The 22,560-nt window shown below is 51.5% G+C and overlaps 1 protein-coding gene across 1 annotated transcript in view; it reads left to right on the forward strand.

The window, feature by feature from the left end:
• Positions 1-22,560, forward strand: part of SHB (Src homology 2 domain containing adaptor protein B) — a gene marked incomplete at its 5' end in the record, with an annotated part of 126,896 nt that overhangs the window by 36,886 nt on the left and 67,450 nt on the right. Inside the window, one exon of the mRNA XM_005884019.2 lies at positions 9,632-9,752. Within this exon, the coding sequence (XP_005884081.1) occupies positions 9,632-9,752 (121 nt within the window). The remainder of the gene's footprint in view (positions 1-9,631; positions 9,753-22,560) is intronic.

Below are 22,560 nucleotides of genomic sequence, written 5' to 3' on the forward strand. Positions count from 1 at the left end.
GGGGGGTGTCCCTCAGCCCAGCCTGCGCCCTCTTGCAGTCTGGGAACCCTCGAGGGATGTCCAACTGCTGACTTAGGGGGAGCGGGCCTAAGCTATCAGTCGGACATCCTTAGTGTTGCTGCAGAGGCGGGAGAGGCTCCCACCACCGCTGCTAAGCTCGCCAGCCGTGAGCCCTGCTTCTGGCTGAGCAGTGCTCCCCCTGTGGGAGCACACTGACCACCAGGGGGCAGCCCCTGCATTGAGTGTCTTCCCCCTGGTGGTCAGTGCATGTTATAGCGACCGGTAGTTCCGCCATTCGGTTGATTTGCATATTAGCCTTTTATTATATAGGACAGGTCGCCAAATGACTTGGATTCTCCTGCGGTTGGGGTTTGGTGGGAGTCTGGTTTATCACTCTGCTGATTCTGTTACTGGACATCCAGGTGACCTCTGCAGGACCCTTCCTCAGTTTCCTCCTCCACAAGACGGAATCAGCCAGGCAGGATGGTGTGTTCAGATGATAAGTGCACCTGACATTTCTTGAGCACTTGCTGTGTGCCTGGCCCCGTTCTAGGTGCATCCCGTATATTGGCTCATTTAGTCCTCACCCCATCGTCATTTTGTAGATGAGGAAGCTGAGGCACAGAGCAGAAAATGACTTCCAGAGCCACCCCGTGTCCCTGCTCCTGATTGCACATTCTCTGACCGTTCCAGCTCCCAGTGCTCTGCCAGGGAAAGAAGAAAATCCTGACCTTACCCTTCTTGACCCCAGGGCTGGTCTGAGAGCATTTTCTAGGAGGAGCGCTTGTACCCCCTTGAGCAGGAAGCTTGGGAAGAAAGGACTGTCTGGAGGGGTGGGTGGAGATTGATGGGATCGCCGGAGGCCTGGACATCGCTGAGCCAGAGCTCAGGGGAGGACAGAGGGAGGCTCAATGGGTGACCCAAGAAGACCAAGCCTGGCCTGGGGCGGCCTCCCAAAGGGAACTGTCTGCAGGGATGGGTGGCAGTCCTTGCAAGAGGTGCCAAGGGAGCTTTATCCAGGGGGTGATTATGGTGGGTATACCCTGAAATTTTAGGAATGACTTTAAGAGAAAAATTAGGTAGCCATACAGGTATTGCAGACACAGTGTGGACCTGGGAGTTAGGAAACATTTGGCTACCTGTTTCTGGCATTGACCTTCACCCTCCCTCGGGGCCTCCTGCTTCCCAGTGGATTCGTGCTTTTCAGACTATGGAGAGTGGTGCATGTTGGGGCTCCCTGTGAGATTTCTTTGGCACAAATTACACACATAATTTGTTGAAACCCACCAGACTAGACCTTCTTTCAGCTCTGACATCACCTGTAATTACTCTGCAAACCCCAGGAGGCTTCTTTCCTCAGGAGGGATACACTGAACTCTTCATTCGTCCATAGGCCCTAGCTGAATGCAGTTAAGAAATTACAGGATTAGCTATTTCGGAGTTAATAGAACTTCCCACTGCTTGAGAGATGCTGAAAAGCTAGTCCCTACCACTTAATAGTGAGGTTTCAGGGTAAACAGAGGGCAGAGCCAGGCTCCACTCCAGCAGCCTCTCACCCAGGACCACAGCAACCTCCACAGGGTTAAATTGAAGGAGAGTGGGGTATGCGAGTGAGTGAGTGAGGCGGGGATTGGGAGGGGGGAGCCAGAGGAGGGCCCCAGAGGAGCTGACAGAGGCTGTAATTTGGAATGCATTTTTCCTAACAAGTTGGAGCCTGTAGGTGTCAAGGCAAACAGCTGTGGCTGTGGGAAGGGGAGGACTGGAAAGACCAGTGGAGACCACTGGAAACACCTCTCTCCTCCTGACATGTGGGCAGGTCCCTGGCTGGTCTGTAAAGCATTTACACTAGAGCACCCAAGGTCTGCCCAGAGTGGAAGGTGCTGCCAGACGGAGGCCACTTTAATAGTGACGACTGTCCCAAATGACAGAAGTTGTGAGCTCCCAGCCAGTGGGGTTAGAGGGCAGAGCACTTGACCTCTGTGCATGAAAGCGGGACTTTGAACTTCAAGGTGATTCTGCATGAGCGAGTCAGACCTTAGAGGCGAGGCACCAGCCCGTCCTTGGTTGCTGTGGAAAAGTGCCCTCCCCACCATCTGATTTCCAGGAATTGCAGCTGAATGTATGAATGTAGCTAATTAATCTTCCCCAAATTAACTTCCTCACCATGTCAGAAATGATTTATTGGCACGCCTGTAAGGAGAGTTAGTCTATGATGGTCAAAGCTGGGACAGAGAAAGGCGAGGAGCGGGGGATGCTTGCTTCTATCTCTGCATGGGGTGTCCCCAAGCAAGGTTACAGCCAGTTCTGTGGGCCCCCTCTGAGCCCCAGAGCCCTGGAATCAGGCCGTAGACCTACAGCACCCTGCTGCTGTCCAGCACACAGGCAGGGTGGCCCTGAGAGTCTCGACCTCTTAGCCAGGTACCCCAACTAGGAGATGCATTCCACCCAGAACATAAAAGAGTGTGGTGGGGAGAGGATCCTTCATAAACATTCCTATTTCTGTGGTTGATAAATCTGACAGCTGTTGTCATACCTGATTGCAGCCAGTTTTCTCTGTCATCACTGGGGCCTTGACTGAGGTTTCTTCCCAGGTCTTTGTTTTGTCTTCCCCACTAGATTTTCAGTGGGCAGAGACCCAGCACTTAACTCGATCCCCAGCACCCAGGAGGTGCCACCTTTCTCTATAAACTGCTGTCACATCCCCAAATCATCGCATTATTTGCTCCTCACAATATTCATGTGAAGCTGAGATGGCAAACAGTTTTGCCCATTTCAGAAATGAATGGCTGAGGCTCAAAGAGATAAAGCAGTTTGCCAGGAATGACCCAGTGAGGGTACAGTAGAGCCAGCTCTGCTCCAGAGCTCTGCTTGTCTGGGCTGTCCCTGCTTGGCGGTGTCCTTCTGCCTTGCCACTTGCCTTTCTGTGTATTTGCAAAGCCTCAGGCAGCTGCTGCAGCCCAGCTGCCATTGGTCAGCCTTGGGGCTTCAGAAACACCGCCCGCCTCAGCCACACTGGGGGTTCTGCAAACAGCCACCCATCTAGGCATTCCTTGCAATGGGTGCTGCTCTGGGGCCACTGAATCTGTGCTGAGAAAACACAGCACAGACCGCCAGTAGCTAGTAGGCTGACCTCCATCCAAAGCAGGTGCCCACCTTACAGCCTCTGGCAGGAGCTCTGGTTCCCAGGGAGTGTGTTCCCTTATTGACTGTTAGATGCTCTCCCTGACTCACTGAGCTTGTGTCTGTATAGTTTCTGGGTCTGTGCAGAATGTCTATCCACTGCTTCTTTTTGGGCAGCCCGTGGTCATTTGGAACCCTTCCAGATCCCCAATCCCGTTTCATTCATGCCATATCTTGGTTGGCATGGCAACAGAGTCTCCATTATGGGGACATCCGGCCTGCCAGGGCCTGTGTCATGGTGGGTCCCAAAGGAGAACCAGGACTCCAGCCTCCTGAGCCCGCTGATGCAAGACAGAGGCATGGAGCTTCTGGCTGCTGCTGCCACTTCATGCCCTGAACACCATTTGCTCACCTTCAAGGAGCCCTCCTGATCTTCAGGGTGAGGGAGAGGGCCAAGTTGCCTCTGCTCTGGAGGGATGTGGCTACTGGGTTTCAAGCTGGCAAGCCAAGATATAACAACCTGACCGTCCTCACAGTCCCCCTCCTTCCCCAGCCTAATGGCAGGCCAGTCACACATCCTACTGTGTTTTCAGCCAGGTGAATAATGTGTGTTGAATTACAACAGTCAGTACCCACCACCTCGCTAAGGCAAAGAGTGTGTCTCATGCCCTGGCCAGGTGGCTCAGTTGGTTGGAGCATCCGTACACCAAAAGGTTGGGGGTTTATTCCTAGTCAGGGCACATACCTCGGTTTCGGGTTAAATCCATGGTAGCAACTGACTTCTCTCTCTCTCTCTCTCCCTTCCTCCCTCCCCGCTCCCTCTCTTTCTAAGATCAGTTTAAAAAGACATATATTCTAGGGTGAGGATTTATAAAAAAAGGAGTGTGTCTCATTTTAGATGTTCTTTATAGTGACTCATATGCAAGGGAACTTGGCCTTAACCTTCGACTCCCAACCTTTCTGAAATGTGCCCAACACTTTGCAGGCATATATAAAGGTGATGGAGGGAGCCACATCGTCATCATTTATCAGATTCCCAAAGAGATTCATGCCCCCCAAGCTGTTCAGAAAACTAATGTCTAGTCTTAATGGCAAATTGATGAGGAAATGGTCCAACTGGGACTGTGTAGAACATTCCCAGGTGTGTTCCTATGCAGTTTGCTTTGGCGTAGACAGAAGTCATGGACCTGGAACATACCCAGGGCCTCATGGGATGCCACCCCCTCACTTTCCAGTGAGTGAAGAGCAGCACAGAGTGGGGGAGACTTAGCTTGCCTCATCCAGCAGAGGCCAAGTTGGGGCAGCCCCAAACTGCCAGTTCCCACGGACAGCAGAGCACGTGGAGTGACTATGGTTAGAGGAGGTGCCCTTGGGGTAGTGGGGACAAAACAGGTCACCACTCCTGGAAGGTGGTAGCTGCTCCACCTCGCTGGTCCCTCCTGTGAGCAGGTGCGAATGATTTTTAGCAGGGATGCCTGTGCATTTCAGCAGTGCCTCCTCCACAGGCCCACCAGCTCTTTCTGGAGCCAGGGATTGCTCTGAGAGTGTGCTGAGAGCCATGTAGAGTTGCCCTGAAAGGGTGAGTCTATGCTTTAGAGCAGACAGCTTTGCACATCCTCACAGCCAGATTAGCCTTGGGTCCGGGCTCCCTGCACTGGGCAGGGCAGGGTCTTGCTTGTGTGGCCCTCTCCCCACACACAGCTCTATTGCTCAATGTGGGGCCAGCCCTCAGATTGCACAGAGGATGCCATTACCTCTACGTCTTGGATTCTGGAGATGGACCAAGGCATGTTGGGTCATCTCTTACTCCAGTTGATTCCCAGGGAAAGAAAGCAAGAGAGAGCTGCCTTTACACCCACTTCTTGCTTCACTTTGATGAACAGGACTGAGAAATATCTGAGAAAAGTGAAAATCCAGAGTAATATCTGAAGGCTTTGCATTAGATTGGTGGGGAAGGGGTCTGGTGCTAGCTTACCATTTTCCAAACTTTCCTGATAAAAATCACCTGGGTTGCTTATTAAATATACACATTATTGGGGGGTAGGTATCTGTTTTTTTAACAAGCATTCCAAGCCATTCCTATCTTCAGGCAAGTTTGGGAAACAGTTTATCTGCTGTACCAAAAATAGCCTGTGAAGAGGGGTGCTTTTTTTAAAAGTTTACTTTTGCGTATAATGCATCAATAAGTTTTCCTTGTTTGAAAATGTGTTAACATTACAGACACGCCTCCTTTGATTTCCAGTAACCACCCCAATCCCAGTTACCTCCCCAGAAGGAGGTGTCAGTGAGAAGTGTGTATCTCCCCAGACCTTTTCTTTACATTAAATGGAGATACAGGTTTCTGTTTTATTTTTCCTAAATAGATATCAGGTTGTATCTCTCATTCTACAATGTGCTTTTCTTTATTCCAAGCTATGCCTTAAAGAACTATTTTCATGTTTGTTTGTTTTTAACCTGCTGCATTATACTCCATAGCATGGAACTAGCAGGATTTAGCAACTCCCCATGGATAGACATAGTAGGATATAGCAAGTTCTCATTATTACTTGCTCCAATGAGCATCTTGGTCCATGCCTCCTTGTATACATTTGGGAATAAATATTGAGAAGTGAAGTTGCTGAGCTAATCCATGAATATTCTGGATTTTAATGAATAGTGTCAACGGTTATCTTTCAAAGTGGCTCCCAGTTTACCTTTCCCCCAAGAGCACGTGGAGAGGACCAGCTCTCCACCAGGTGCAGCTATCTTGCAAAAGCATATGGACGTGTTGCCAAGTGGCAACACCCATCTTTCTCTGGTACTTCCTTTTGGGGATGAACAGGAAGACTGCTTCCTATCACAATGCTTAGTCCCCACGATAAAAACACCCTGGCCCCAGACTGATGGAAAGGAGTGAGCAGTGTGTGCAAAACAGAAAGGAGGAATGCAGAGCTGACTCCCAGAGCCCTGTCAGAGAGGTGGTGCGCAGGGATGGTCAAGCCTTCTGGGCTGCCCTGGGCCTTATGCAAAAGAAAGGGCTTGTGGGGCAGGTCTCTCAAGGACCCCCAGTTTCACTGCTTTATGAGCCTGTGAAAGTCCTTTAAGGGCACTGGGCTGACCTGGGGTGTCTAGTTTTGTTTGACAGCAAGAAGAGACTTGCCTGGGGTTTAGCCATAACCCTTGTCTTTCTTTAAACTGACTTTAGAGAGAAGCATCAATTTGATCGACTTATTTATGCATTCATTGGTTGATTCTTGTATGTGCCTTGTGCCTGGGGTTTAGCCATAACCCTTGTCTTTCTTTAAACTGACGTTAGAGAGAAGCATCAATTTGATCGACTTATTTATGCATTCATTGGTTGATTCTTGTATGTGCCTTGACCCGGGGGGGGGGCGGGGGTGTCAAACCTGCAACCGTGGTGTATTGGGACAACGCTCTAACCACCCGGACAGGACCATAACCCTTGTCTTTCTGCTGCTGCTCATTTCCATAATGAAGTGGTGAGACCAGTAGCCTGGGTCCCCCTCTCAGTTCTGCACTTGCCCCATGAAACCACAAGCAGGCCAGGTGAAGAAGTCTGATGCCCTATCAGGTCTTTGCCAATCCAAGAGCAAAATCAAGGAAAGCATCTCAAGTGCCCAGATGGCCTAATCTGCTGAGAAGTCCCTGCTGTCTTCCTTTTAGTTGAATTGTTCAATTAGATTTGAAGGACTTGTCTGCTAACTGGGGCAAAATCAACCCCAGCAGGAATCCAAGCCCACATCTGGGGAAACTTATTCTCTTTTTTTTTTTAACAGCCTTCACTCAAGCCTCTTGCTGGCCATCTTGATTTACAGTGAGCCCTGGGCAGCTGAGACAGTGACCACACTGCCCGGTGCATGTGGCTGGGGCCTGTGGCACAGCACACATCACTCTGGCTAACTGCCCATGCAACTCTCCTAACACCTGGTTAAATTTTTACTCGCCAAAACCAGGACATGATTTTGCAAAAGGTCAGACAGCTCAGTAAGTGTTTGCCTAGTTTCAGGTTGCTCAAACCTCAAATTCCCTCTCCTCCACCCCCGTCACTTTGAAGTTCGAAAGCAAGTTGATTAAATATACATTTTAGGAACCTTCCGATTTGCTTCTTAAACTAACAGAATTCTAAACCTTTTTTTTAAACGGAAGGATTTTCAACTGTCAGCAGGTATAACTGGAACCACATGTCAGCAGAGAGCAGGGGCTTTTCCTGGTTTTAGGATTTGTAAGTTCTTATTGAAACGGAAGTAAGCAAGGCAGGCAGTTGGGGGCCAGTGACAGCCCAAGCTCAGATCTCATTTTAATTAGAAAGTACAGATAGTGCCTGCTGAACCAAAGGCCTCCCAGAGTTCCCGTCCCAAGGCTAACAAAGATTTGGTTTATATCCTGCAAACCTCCATGTTTGTAAATTACAGAGCACTTCGGAGAGGAGCTGGGATGTTGATTTCTAGATTAGAGACTGGAGCCCAGCTTCCTCCCCTGTCTACCTCCTCAGCTAATCCCCCCACAAATAATTTTGTTTTCTTGGGGAAATATTTGCTCCCTTCCTCATTGCAGAATAGATGGAGGATGTTCATGTTGAAATGAGACAGGAAGGAAGGCCGGAGCGGAAGACCTAAGATTAGATGTCAGCCGCAGCAGGTTCATCATTTTCTCCATTTGGACTTCTCACCTCTTGAGACACAAAACCCTACACTAGATCAGCAGCGTCTGAGCTGCTCTGTTTGACAGTGGTTCACATGCATAATTTTCTCCCTGGTGTGTTCTGCAAAGGGTAGAATAGAAATATCAAATGAAAGACATTGCCTGACCCAGCTCTCCCCCACCCCCCTGTCTTTCCCCTGCCTGGTGTCATTTGAGCTCAGTGAGTCTCAAAAGAGGCCGCGATTACCATGTCAGCATCTGGAAGGGCCCCCGCTGGGACTCAGAGCCTGACCCCTGGAGGAGGCAGCAGGGGGCAGACAGCGGGGCGCACATGCTCAGATTGGGGGCGCTCCAGCCTTGGGTCTTTTCCCGGAAGAGCTTGACCGCTGAGTGCTATGCCTCCCATTGGCCCCCGGCTGCATGCCAGTGACAGGGCTGCTGCCCGCTGTCCCTCCTCCGGCATCACATTCCGGGCAGCTGGAGGTCACTTGTTCACCCTGCCAGGGCTGCTGCCACAAGCTGCCATTCTCGGGGCAGACAAAGGGGGATTTTCCCTTCCCCTGGGTTTTTAGGCCCCTCAAATGCCTTACATTCCAGGAGCTAGGAGAGAGAGGAGGTTCCTGTGGTTTCTAATTAAACCCACAATTTAAATAACAATTCATGTTACCCCAGGGTTGAGAGAAATGCTAACCTACCCCCTCCCAAAAGAGGCAGCTGGGTGGCCCTGGCTGGGAGGTTGAGGAACTTGCCCTTTGCCAGATGTGTGACCAAAGGGATAGATAATGATGGAAGTCACAGTGGATTTGTAGTGGAGCTAGATGTGTTAAAAGGGAACCTGTTTGGTGGGTTCCTGTCCTTTCCCCTTTGATAAGTGTGCTACTCAAGAAGGTTAGGAAGTAAGAAATGGGAAGGAAAGTTGTCGTGTTTACACCTAGCCTCCAAGTGAGATTTTTTTACCCTTCTCCAGGGAAGATGTGGAGCTTGGTCTCTGAAGTGTTCAAATCCCAGATGCTCACGATCTCATGGGGTAACCCCACCCCCACCCCGCCCACACTGTCTACCGCCAGGTGACTCTGTCCATTTGTTGTAAAACTTTGCTATTTTCTGAAATACAGACAAGTGAGGAGGCCAGGAAGGGCCCTGGGAGCAGAGGGTCTGGCCAAGGGTCTTAGTCTAGCCCCATCCTCCATTGGACCTCAGCTTCCCCATCTGTTTCAGCAAGGTCTTTCCATGTGTTGCTTCCAAGGCCCTTTCTGGCCCAAGCAGTCCATCTGTCCATCCTGAGCTGCTTTTGTGTTTTCATTGGGCCCGTCTGGGGCCACAGTCATCTTTACAGTTCGTTGATCTCACCAAATTGTTGTCTGATTACCCAAGGCGTGGTTATGTTCCAGATTTGGGGGAAATGGAACGCTGAACATAATTATCTCTACACAAGCTCTTCTATGCCTCAGCCAGCACCAGGAACTTGTCAGCATTTCCAGGCTTCTGCAGTCTCCTTTCCAACTTTCTTCCATTTCCATTCCATTAAATTGAGCAATTCACATTCCCAAAGACACCCTCCAGGTTCTTGCCTCTGTGCTTCTCTGCCCAGTTGCCCTTCTGTTCTCACTTCACCTCGCCCAGAGCCGGCCATGCTGCGTGTACAGGCTCAGAGGCCCCTCTCTTGTGATGGAGCACTGCCAGTGAGGGGCCCTTTGTCACCCCTGCAAGAATTGGAGCTTCCTGAAAGTAAGCAGCAGCTCTGGTTCCTCCCTCCCCCCGTGCCTCCTTGCTGGTGTGGTGCAGGCTCAGTTTGTGTGTGTTGGAGCAGAGCCTGGCCGTGAAGCAGAAAGCCAAAGGTGGACTCACCCTTGCATCTTCTTCCCTGCAGGTGATTATCGCCGATGACTACTCAGATCCCTTTGATGCCAAGAATGATCTCAAGAGTAAAGCGGGAAAGGGGGAGAGTGCTGGCTACATGGAGCCCTACGAGGCCCAGAGGATCATGACAGGTAAGCAGAGCAGTTGGCACAAGGACTTGAGCTCAGCTGGGAAGCAGGGAGCCCATTCCTGGACACATGGATGGTCCCCAGCCAGCCTCAGCAGGGGGAGGTTTGTGCTTTCAAGGTGGTGGTTGGGAGGCTGCAGTGTGTTTAGTCTTCACCACAATCTCCCAGTTCATGTTCACCTACATCAAGAAGAACCTGGCAGGGCACAGTGAAAGTCCAGACACTAGGGTACCAAGTACAGTAACCAAGATAGGGACAGAGAAGTGACCAGAGAGAAGAGGGGTAAGTTCTAGTGGGAATTTCTGACTGAAGAAAGATACAGCATTTGAGATAAAAAGCTTAACTTGGAGCTTCCTAGCAGCCAGGGCAATAAAAGAAGCAAGCTGGGTCACTTTCTTTCATTACCTAGTAGAAAGGGGCAGACTAGATCATTGGGGACAAAATTATCCCCGTCCAAATATGAGGAAACCCTTGTTTAGGGGCTGGACACAGTCTAAAGAGCCCTTGCTCTCTACCTGGTAGGTTTATAGGAAACAGACTCCCCGCCATGGCTATTTTATATTGGCCCTTAATGACAAAACCTTGTCAAAGCAATTGCTTGGGGCCCAAAATAATGTGGCCAGGCGTCCAGTATCCTGAGGGCCTCTTGTCTAGCCAGGATAATGCCCAGAGCATCTTAAGAGAATGAACCACAGACAGGTGGTTATCAGCCATCACAGACTGACTGGCGGGGAGAACTCAAGCAGAGGAGAAACCCCCCACATGTGTCCTCCTGGCCCAGAGGGCAGTCCAGAGACAGAGGAGCACGTGTGAGGATTGGAGCAGGTTGGGAGCCACCCCTAATTTTGAGGCCTAGTGAAGTGTTGTTCTGTATGTCTGGGATTTGGGATACAGATGCCTCCCTCTGTGGCCCTCTATTGTTTTTTGGTGTTCATGATGTCTTTGAGGCCTTTCGCATTATTCCTCCTGAGTTAGAAGAAGGAAGGGAAAGGAAGCGACATTTACGGAGCACTTAGTGTATGTGGGGCCCGTGCAGAATAGAAGGTCGTGGGGCTGTGGAGACTGTAGGACAACTGCTGAAGGACCTGGGTGCGAGTCCAGGCCCTGCTTCCAGGACTCTGCCTCATGCTTCTACTGTTCATGGAAAGCAATTCTCTAGCCCCCAGTGTATCCCCCGGAGTGCCGGGCCACCCTGTGAAGGGCCAGGCAGCAATTGACCAGCGGGACTTAGGCCACACTCCTAAAGGGCCACCCCTCACACTCACTCCCATCTTCGTCATCTCTCCTGGCAAAGGGGCCTCTGTGGGGCAAGAGGCAGAGAGCTGCGTGTGCATTTGGGTGGACCCTCCTAGAGTCCTGAGGGAGTCTCCAGAGACTCAGGAAACTGGGTCTACTGGTGGAGTCTTCAGCTCAGCACTGCAGTAACACCCGATCCTGCTGTCATATCCTATCACCTCCCATGTACACCCCCACTGGGCACAGTGAAACGCCAGCTCTGTGGCAGGGCCGTGGAGAGCTTTGGCCCTTCAGCTCAGACCAGTCTTGCATCCACCAGGCATCAGCCCGGGCTTATAGGAGTGACTTTGGGATGCTAGCACATTCATATGTCAGGGTCAGCAAAGGATCTTCAAGGTCATCCAAACCCAACAGCCTCATTTAACGGACAGGGAAACTGAGTCCAGGGAAGGAGAGGGACTTGCCCAAGGACACATAGTAAGTTGGAGGCAGACTGCCAAGTGTGGCCTGGCCTTGGCAGGGCAGTCTTTGGGGTGGAGTACTGGAGGAAGTGTAGTGTTTGTGTTTGACGCTGGGGTATCCGGGACATGAGGAAATGGCAGGAGCCATCGGAGGCTGGCTCCCAGGCTCTGTCCTGGGCCCTTTGACATACACACCTCACCATTTCCCTGTAAAATGCTGTCTCATTTTACAGGGGAGGGAAACTGAGGACAAGTCACTTCCCTCAGTTTCACAAATAGAAGTGAGGGGCTCAGGCCTATAGTATCTACAGAACATGGGGGCAGGGAGCTGAAGCAGGAGAGGGGACATTTGCCAGCCTGGCTTGTGCTATTCAGTCCTAGTGAACCTTTTCATCTTGCTTGGCCTATCTCTCGAGGTCAGGTTCTGGTCTTGATCTTTTCCATGCCATCTGGGCCTCAGTTTCCTCATGTATAAGTGTCTATGTATTTGGTATCCCTAAGCCAAACCTCCGATTGAGCCGGTAGAATCAGGCGGCCTCCTTCCAAAGCCATGCCTTGCATCCCATTCTTTCCCTCTTCACACCAGTCTTGATCACAGACTTAAGGGCCCCAGATGCATAGAGACCTGCTAATGTGTGAGAAGGGTGCTGGGCTCTTAGGTCAATGTGGGTACCTGGGTGGGTCAGGAAGCTTAGCCTATTGAGGGCTGCAGTGTCCTCATTATAAAGTAGGAGGGCACACAACACTGACATAGTCTCAGCTGGAACGAGCAAGCTTTGTTTTTTGTGGGGTTTTTATATGATTTCTTAAAATGTGTTTTTATTGATTTCAGAGAGGAAGGGAGGGAGAGAGAGAGAGAAACAATGATAAGAGAAAAATCATTGATCAGCTGCCTCCTGCATTGCCCCCTACTGGGGATCGAGCCCGAAACCTGGGCATGTGCCCTTGGCTGGAATCGAACCTGGGATCCTTCAGTCCGCAGGGCAACGCTCTAGCCACTAAGCCAAACCAGCCAGGGCAACGAGCAAGCTTTGCACATGTGCATGAGATTGTTGTTATTGGGGAGCAGAGGGCCTTGTTGGTCCTTTACTTGGAATTAGGTGTTGTCGAATTCTCTGACCAGGCCCTGGCCACCTGGAGGTGGGTGGCCAAAACAACAGGACAGTGGAGCAGGTGGTCCTCAGGCCCTCTGCAGTGCACTGGGCAGCCTACCCTGGAGCCCTTGCTGCACCCTATTGTGTTAGAGACTAGATATGTAACCTGGGCAGACACTGCCACTGCCCCCAGGAACTTCCATAAAGCAGGGAGACAGTCCTGGATCCAGGTGCGTGGAGGTGAGCAGGTGAATCTCCAGAAATTCAGAGTTTGGGCCATCCAAATGGGGTGGGGGCGGGGGCGGGGGTCGAGGCGGCGGTGGTGATGAGAGCTGGATCTAGCAACTCAGGCAGAGGAAAGAGCTTGAGCAAAGGCACGAGGTGTGGGATCTTTTTGCTGGAGAGGAGAAACCAGAGATGAGGCTTTTGATAGGATAGGATAATGATACAAAAAACATAATGATAATGATGGGGCAAGAGCTTCTAAAGATTAATTGGATCATAAAGCCCTAGTTCACCTAAAAGCACAGAATAATTCTCAACTAGGATCCTTTCTCCTGAGGCCTTCAGCCCCATTTTACAGATGGGAATACTGAGACACAGAAAGGTTAAATAATCAGGAAAAGCACACCCTCTGGAGCCTGCAGCTAAACACTCTCACATCTGTCCTGTACTCCCAGAAGGTCTGCAGGCATAACTGGCAATTTTACAGTTACTTAGACCCCCTTTTTATGTGTGACACCCCACCCCCAACATCCCTTATAAAATTGTTCAAAGTGTCATCTCACAGGATGATTCACATACATATTAATTGAAAGCATTTTCCCATCATTTTTAATATTATAAGCAATTACACATCAAGAAGTCCTTAGCATGTTTTTATTATTAAGTCAAGTTTATAGCATAATAAGAGGAAATTAAAGGAAAGCTATTTCACACAGAACCTGCTACCCTGACGTGGCTGTTTTCCTTGCTCACAATTTCTGCCCTTTATAAAACTCCAGGTAAAGTCAGTCATCAATTTTAAGGTGGAGGGGCCATCTTTTTGTATCTTCTTGTTCTCTGTCATAGCCTCTTCTGGCAGCAATAGACTTTCTGAGAGAATGGTGGTGTGTATCATGTTGAAGTCTCTGTTACAGTTGTGGCCTGTTGCAGGAGGCAGGAGGCAGAAAATGTGGGTTCTAGCTCTGGCTCTGCCCTGGTTTGCTGGGTGCCCTGAGGCAAGTTGCTTTCCCTCTCTGGGCCTTACTTTCCTCATCTGGAAAGTCAGATTTTGCCTTCTTCCTAGGGTGCCATGACGGTCTTTATAAATCCTCCAGTTCCCTGTTTCTCCAGCTGTCAAGGTCAGAACTGCACCTCTTCCTGCCCCACCCCCACCACCTCCTCATGGTGCCAGCCCAGGTCTTACAGGTTGTGAGGAAGAGCTGGCCCTGGCACCCCCTCCTGCCAGGAGCATGCATGCTGCCTTCTTGCAGGACAGATAGTGCTGGGAGCTGCAGGTGTGCACCCTTCTTCATAGGCAGGCTCCAGAGGCCCTTCCTAGAGCTCCTGTTTGAATTTTGGAATAAAGCCCCCAAAGACCAGCAAATGCTTCTCAGAGAAGGGGGGTGTTCTTGAGTTTTGACTGGGTTTCAGAGAGGTCATCTCTGGCCACCCTACCTGAAATTCTACCTTTCTTGTGTGTTTGACATTATCTCTGCCCCCTGCTTCAAGGCTGTGCTGTTCTCTGGTCCCAGTAGCTGGGAAAGTAAACTGCCTTTCTTTTCTTTTTAAAAAAATATGTTTTTATTGATTTCAAAGAGGAAGGGAGAGGGAGAGAGATAGAAACCTCAATGATGAGAGAATGATCAATTGGCTGCCTCCCGCACACCCCCTATGGGGATTGAGCCCGCAACCCGGGCATGTGCCCTGACCAGGAATCAAACCATCATCTCGTTCCTGGGTTGACTCTCAACCACTGAGCTACACCAGCCAGGCAAAGGGCCTTTCTGTCTGGGTCCTGAGTCCACACCCTCCCCAGTTCCTCACTGTCTGTGGACTCTGCTCCCAGAATGTCCGTGCACTCACCTCTTCCTCACCTGGCCTGCTCTGTCTGCAGAGCTCTGCTCCCCAAACCATCCCTCCCAGTGCCCCTTCTCTCCCCTCCTGCCAGGCTGCCTCTGTCATCCTCTGCAGGCCCCATGCTCCCTCCTGGTCTGCCCTCTCCCCACGTCGCCTCAGGCTCCAGCCTGTCCTGGTGGTCACAGCTCTCCCCTGGCTGGGGGATGTCAGGATGGAACTATCCTTGAAGAGCAATCTCTTCTGCCCAGCATCCTCTTTGTGCTTGAGGTTCAGAGGGGCCAAGCACTAACTGGCCAAGGTCACATAGCAGCAAGCTGCGGAGCCGGTCTCCTGACTTGTGTAATCTAGAGCTGCTGGGCCTTGTTTTGAAATGCTTTGAAACCTGCCCTTACACCTCCTGGCAGATAGAAAGGCTTGGTCATGGACTGTGCAGAGTTCCCTGGCTGGTCTATCATTTACCAGAATGACTTACCTACCGGACAGGAAGAAGATAATCAAGTGTAAATAGATTTTGTATTAGTCACCCGATGACTTTCCTAATCTTGAGAAATAGCTTGGCTCACACACCCAGCCAGCCTGGTGGTGCTCCTGGCCCAGGAAAACCTGGTGGGAGGGGAGCCGAGGGGAGAGAAGCTTGAAGGCTAGGTTTCCATGGTGACCGGTGGGCCCATACTGGCAGTCACTTCCTATTCTCTGACCCCTGTGCCCCCACTCTCCCTTTTGACCCTGGACACTGAGCTTGCCCAGCTTTTCAGGAAGGTTGTAACAGGATGGAATAGGCCACAGAAAGCTGACAGTCATTAAGGATACACCTGCCGCGTGCCAGACTTCCCCATTCCTGCCCCTGGCCTTTCAGAATCCCAGAGACATGAAAAGATCTCATGGCATAGAAACTGGTGGAAATGCCTGTCTAGAAATTGACTCAGGGCGACTCCGGTTGATTGGCAGCAAAGCTCCTGGCATCCTTCACCCACCCAACAGCGCTAAGCAGGGTGTGACACAGTTAGGAAGTTGTTTAGGAAGTTGTGCCCGCCTGGGTGTGTAGGATGGATTAGAGCAAAGAGAGGCAAGAGGCAGGGAGACTGGTTCTGTGGCTCTGTGGCTACGACAGTCATCTAGGCCACGGGGCTGAGGCCAGAGCCAGGGCTGTGGCTGAGGACTGCTGCAGGCAGAGCAGGAGCTGGAGTGGGTGGGTGGGGTAGCAGAGCTTGCCAGCCTTGGAGTGCAGTGGGTAAGAGAGAGGGAGAAGCTGGGATCCTGGTGATTGGGAGGATGACAGTGTCAGTTACCTGGTAGGGACTGTCCTATCCAAAAAGAGGAAGGAAGGTTCTTGGGGGAGGAGCCAGCGGGCACCTTTGCATTTGTGAGTCAGAGGAGGGCCCAGGTGCTCCAGGGGCCACACTGGGGGCATCTGGGAAGAGGAGCTAGTTTGCAAGACTGTCCAAGGAGACCGCCTGCCAAAATTCCTGCTCCTCCAGAGGCCTAAAGAAGGAAATTCAGTGATTTGCCCCACACCCTATTATTTGACTAATTAATCAGTACTCTCCTCTAACAAGGGCTCAAGCTGGCTTTCTGGGCATTTATAGCCATGGCAGAGGGCTGTATTTAAAGGGTGCCTTTTATAGACGATGCCAGGAATCCCCCCGGGGCTCTGGAAGAAAGCAGTAGGATCGTTTCCATTTTACAGATGGGAAAGCTGAGTAGTCATATAGGCTGACCAGACTGTGCCCCATTCCAGCTCCCCTCTCTGCAGGGTCTCTGCCTGCTGTTCTGGATGCTGAGTAACAACGGGTTTGCATTTTTTTTTAATGCAAAGTCTTTCCACCTATTGGGTAACTTGGCAGGTGCCTCAGATTTAGTCGTCAGATCTCCCCTCTCCTCCCCTCACATAGTCCTGCCTTTCAGCGGGCTTGGCCCCTGTGTTTTGATGTGGTACACTGTCTGGTCCTTTTCCAAAACATAAATAAATAAAATGCCACTTCTTCTTTCTCCCTTCCAGAAGGCAGGCCTGTAATTGTACCTGGCAATCTAAAAAATGATGCACCGGAAGAGTCATCTCCCAGGCTCAAGCTTCCTGGTTGGTCCTCCCTATTCTAGCTGCTACAGTCTCTCTTTGTGCGATCATGCTGATACAGCACTTATGTGCTGTGTCGTAATTTATCTGCTGCACTGGGGGCCCCTGGCGGGCAAGGACCACAGGCTGGGAACCCTTGCCCTCAGACTGTCAGTGCCCAGAACTTTATGGTGGAGAGTGTCTCCAGGTCAGAAGTTGTGTGGTATTGGTGAAGTAGTGTGCAAGTGATCAGTAAACTCTTCCCCGAGCATTAAAGCTCTCTGATCCTCACCCTAGCCAGTTTGGCTCAGTGGATAAAGCGTCGGCCTGCGGACTGAAGGGTCCCAGGTTCGATTCCGGTCCAGGGCATGTACCTTGGTTTCGGGCATATCCCCAGTAGGGGGTGTGCAGGAGGCAGCTGATCGATGTTTCTCTCTCATCGATGTTTCTAACTCTCTATCCCTCTCCCTTCCTCTCTGTAAAAAATCAATAAAATATATATATTTTTTAAAAAGAACTTATAAAAAGCTCTCTGATCCTGGGCTCCCGCCCTCTGGACTGTGCCTCTGAAGGTTCACTTCCATTGCTGGGCCTCATAGGGACTGGCACATACACTCATGTCCCCAAGCCCCAACCACAGCACCTTCCAGGAAGCCACCCTCTCCAACATCCCATCACCAGATTGGGTCCTTTCAAGTCGGTACTGTCCTTGTCACCCTTTCTTGTCCCCTAGTGTTGCCACCTTCCCCACCCTCTTTCCCTGAAGCTGGTGCTTGAGTGCCTGAGCCCTCATCTTCCTCACATGGTCAACCTCATCATGCCACACTCAGCACTAGCATCTTGTTTGCCAAAGCTGGGACAACCTCTGGCCTGTCCCCACATGACTTTTCCAACCCTCACCCCCCAATTTGCCAACACAGTCCTGGCACAGAATGGGATGGAGGGGGAGCCTGTCTCCTGTCATTTGGCTCTATCTTGGTCCTTTTGCTCATGCTGTGCCCTTCCCTCCTAATACCAGCTGGGCCAGCCCGCTTAGGGGTGCCTTCCCTTGAAGCCCTTCTGCACATGTATGACCTCCTGACCTGCTTCTTTCCCCAACTCCCATAGGTTTTCAAATCAGAACCAGAACGGATGGCATGCAATCAGGAACCCTGTCCTTTAGAGCACCCCTCCTCAGCCTCCCTAAATCCCAGGGAGGCAGTGCATGGGATTGTCCCCATTTTACTGGCGACGAAGCAGGAGGAGAGGCTCGGGCAACTGTCTGGGGCTGTCAGGGAGGATTTCTGGCATCCTGGGAACTGTGTTGCCAAGGCCAAACCCTCAGGTGGTCTCGGTGTTGGGGGAGGCCCCCAAGCTGAGGAAATGCCATGGGTCTGAGGAGGGTAGAGACAAGGATGGGCAGCCCTGGGGTCAGACTGGATGGATCTGTGGGGCAGGGGTGGTCCCAGCAACAACTTCACAACCCAACAGAACTAAAAACAACCACTGGGTGACAGTGTCCCTCCCACATACTTTCTAGGGCTTTATTTCTCCTTTCTGCACTATTTTGCATCCCTTTGCTCAGAGCTGCTAAGGAAAGGTTTAATCCTGAGCCCAGCTGCCTTTAGGGGGAGGGGGAGGGGATAGTTTCTGAGGGCAGGGGGCAGTGTAGAGCCAGGTAAAATGGAAGAGGGGTAGCCCAATCCCAGGTTTCTCTCCCCTCTGAGGAGGGAGCTTTGCCAGCATCTGTTGAGCCCCTGCTGTGCTGGGAGGTGGTGTCCACCTGGACCTGCCCACAGGAGGGCCATCGTAGTGGGAGGTGGCCGTGTAACTGCAGTCAATCCCCGGGGTATGTCAGGTGTGGGCATAGAAGCTTGTACCTGGGGGCTACTGGGGAGGGTGTGGTCTGGTCTGCTTGGGTGGAGGTTGTGGGTTAGAACATACTTCTCCACCTGATGACTGGGCTGGGAAGGCATCCAGGGGAGTCCCCCAGCCCCATGCTCTAAGGGTAGACCTGGAACAGGAGACAGGGGCTTGGAGGACTAGCCCCACAGATGTTTTGCTGAGGAGGGCCTTAGAATTAGGCAGGTAGGCCCTTAACTCGCCCACCCCTCCATGTCCTCACTCCCACCTCTGGCTCAGCACAGGCCACAGTGCAATGGAGCCTTATAGAACTGAGCCTCAGAGGAAGCTCGGCAATGTTTTCATTATTTTCATAATTTACACCCAGGAATTAGGAGGAAGGGTTTGTTTGTTATTAATACACTCAGCCTGTTTATCTCCTAGACTTGAAACTAATTTTCAGCTGGACCAAGATTTACTATAAATTCCCAAGGCTCTTAGTGCTCATGAAAAGCTCTGGGCTGCCTTTGGGGCTTGAGCCCTGTGCCCCACACTGGGCTCCCCAACGGAAGGGCAGAACCTCTGGGGCTGGGAGCCAGGTGGAATCGCCTTTGGTTCATTAGACCCACAGGCCTCTCGTAGCCTCGATGTCAGGCTCTGCAGTGCGGAGCCAGCTGCTGACTTTTACCTGAATGGTGTGTGGTGCTGTTCAAAAAGCTTAAACTTGGTGTTAAAACCTTTCCCCTCGCTGGAAATCTTCCTGTACAGGGTGAGGATTTTGTAGTGGCACTGGACTGGGGGCTGTCTGGTTGCCCCCTTGTTTTGTGGGTGAAGAAACAGAAGGCCAGGGGGCAAGGTGTAGCTGCTGGCCCTTGTGTGGTCCCAGCAAAGTCCTGGCCCAGGGCTCCTCCCAGTCACCACGTGTAGTTCGGTGACTGTTGCCAAGCAAGGCCTCCTGCAGCTATTGTTCCCTTGTGTCAGGGGAGCTCATTACCTATAAAGGATCCATCTCCTCTCCTCAGTGCAGCATGTGGCTGGCACCCATGGGAGTCGCCACCTCTGTCCAGGCCTGGGAGAGGATGAAGAAGGCCCTCCCCCTGCCTGCTCCCCTGCTGAACCCCACCTGGGGTGTCCATGGCTCTGCCTCCAGGGCCCTGTCTTCAGCGAGCAGTGATGTCTTTTCTCTCTCTGGGGCTTAATAGTCTTCAAGGAAATGTCTTTGTTTCAGGAACTCTCTGGGTCTGTGGAAATTTCTAATTAATAATGTCAGATTAGTTGGCTTTTCTCTAGTGTTTTCCAGGACTTGGGCTATGAGTTATATGTGTGGGGTTATTGTCATAACAGTGTATATTTTCTTCTCCTTTTACTGACTACAGAGCACTTTCTTAGACGTTATCTCATTTCGTCCTCAGAACAAGCCTGAAGGCAGCCCTGTTATTCTCGGTTTTGCAATAGAGAAACTGAAAAAGAGAGAGTGGAGGCAGCCTGCCCATGGTCACCCAGCAATCAGTGCCGAGTAGACTCAGGTCTCGAGACTCTCAATACAGGGCTCGTTCTTTCTTCCATCACCCAAAGCCTGTGCTCTGAGCCAGGTCTTGCAGGGAGGGTCCCTGAGGATAGAGACAGCCACAGGAGCCCCTGCCCTCCAGAGCTCACAGGCTGGAAGGCCAGGAGACCTCTCATCCACAGAGGCCTCCCAGGGTAAGTGGGGGTGAACAGCTGAGTGTTTGAGTCAGTGTTCTGGCTCCTTGGTGGATGCTGGGAGAGAGAGCCCTGTGTGCCTCTGCGCCTGTGACTTCCAGGGGAACTCACCTGACCCTCTGGGGCCAACTGGCCCTCTTTCCTGCTCTCTGAAGCTGCCTATCACCCCAGTGCCCCTGGCACCTGGTATCATCCTGCAGCGAGGCAGGACTGAAGAGGACACAGCTCGGGGAGTATGTGACCCAGCTTTCCTGGGAAAGGCTTACAGATCAAGCCATGCAAAGGGCTTGGCCCACAGAAACTGCCTTAGCTACAGGATGGAGCTGCCCACTCTTCCCATCCACAATGGGGCCTGTGTGTTTTTGCACACAGGGCGAAAAAGACGCAATCTTTCATGTCTGGAAAGAGCCCTGGGTTTGACACTAGACGTGGAGCTGTAATTATCGTCTTTAATTACACACAGTGCCTCTGCCAGGGAGACTGCTTGGTGATTATCTCCTCTCCTGACAAGGGTGGTTCCGTCTTCCTTTATAAGTACCGACATAAACACACACGCTCACTTGAGGTTTCAAAATTATGAAAGGGCCATTCAGAGATGCCTACCAAGGACCCTGGCTGCTTTTCCAGGAGAAATGGGTGAGCCAGGTATCAGCCATGCAAGTGCTTTCTTGCCTGCTGCTGCTGGAAAATAATGCCCATTGACTTCCTGATCTCTAAACTGGAAGAAAAGAACAAACCTTTTCCTGACCACCCCCTCCAAAGAGCAGAATTCAGTGTAACAATGCCTGTTTTTATGTTGACATACTGAGACCATCCATGTTCCCTTTATTCTCACATCGCTCCAGGGTGGTAAACACCCCAGTTACGTAGGTGGGGAGGTGAAGGCTCAGAGAGGTTAGGAGACTTTCCTGAAGTCACACAGGAAACCAGGACCAGAAGCCAGCACTGTGACTGCAAACCATGCTTCTGCCCTGGTAGGGCAATTTTTGTGGTAATATTTTGAGCTCCTTCTGTCCTCAACTCACTGTGGGGCTCACATGTGGCAAGTACAGATGCTCAGCCACAAGCTTTTGAGGGCCAGAGTGCATTGCACTTTATAGGGCTGTGATGAGGGCAATCCCAAAGATTTGGGAGGGTAAATCACACAGGAGACCCCAGATGAACTATGCAATTTAACCCTGCGTTGCAGAGAGAATCAGGCCTAGCAGGGCTGGGGCCCAGTGTGCAGGGGCTGTAGAGGGCCTGTGCTCTCTGCCCCCGAGACTGCTCTCCAAGCAGGCCACGTGGCCCCTCACCCAGCCAGGGGAAGTGAGGATGAGGTAAGGCAAGTGATTCGAGAAGGCAGATTCCTAGGCCCCACCCGTTACAGGCTCTCCCTGGAGCCCCCAGAATCTGCTTTTTAATACGTGGGTCCATGATTCTGGGACAGATGGTCCTATGGTTTGAGAGGCCCTGGTTTAGCCTGGCGAGAGTCTCCTTCAATTCCTGACACTCTGGTCTGGTCTGCCAGTGGCGCTTTTCTTCCTGACTTCTTGCCCCATTCTCTTCCTGCCTCCATTGCAGCAAGGTGGACATCTGTCCTGGCGTCTCCTTGACATTCCCCATCAAGTCCTGAGCACCCAGAAACCCCAACCCTGGGGATGGACAGCATGAGGCCCAGCCTTGAAAGCTCCTCTCCTTAGCTTCACAGAGCTGTGATCTTACAGTGAGAATCCTGTACCTCTTTGAATGGCCAAACAACAGGAGCGTGCCGTGTAGTTAGGGGGAAGAATCATGCGCTGAAGGACTCAGGAGCTCAACCCAGCTGCACTGGTTCCTGGTGTGAACTTGGGAAGGCACTGCCCCTCTGGGGCAGCAGTTTCTCCATCTCTAAAGGCAGGGCTGCAGCCTGGTCCTGAGGTGACTTCAGTGCTGACCTACTCTGATGCTTGGACGGCGCAGTAGTAGCAATAAGGCACACTAGACGCACACGGGTCCCACCAGGCTCCGGAAATGACTTCCCACAAACCGAAAGCCTCCGTCTGCTAACCATCAGGCTTGGCTGAGGCTTCAGGTGCTTCTGTCCACTTGTCACCAGTTGTGATCAGACCTCCTCACAGCATGTGACACTTGGTGTCTGCAGCTTCCACTCGGCACCCTGGAAATCTGTTTGGGAGCTAAGTCACACTAGATTCCCTGGGGGATGTCTTTCCACCAAAGCCTGCTTCCAAATGGGGCATAATTTTACTGTATCTACTTTTAAGAAAATGTTTTTAATGTGTTCTAAAGGGCTGTCATTTTGCATGTGCATCATCTGAGCAAAGAGGAGCAGCCTTGAGCTCCTGGTGCCCTGTAGTGTGGGCACAGTGCACTGCCTTTCACCCGTGCGGGGGAGCTCGAGGGCC

Source organism: Myotis brandtii, unplaced genomic scaffold (assembly GCF_000412655.1).
Source record: "Myotis brandtii unplaced genomic scaffold, ASM41265v1 scaffold806, whole genome shotgun sequence".
Classification (NCBI taxonomy): Eukaryota; Metazoa; Chordata; class Mammalia; order Chiroptera; family Vespertilionidae; genus Myotis; species Myotis brandtii.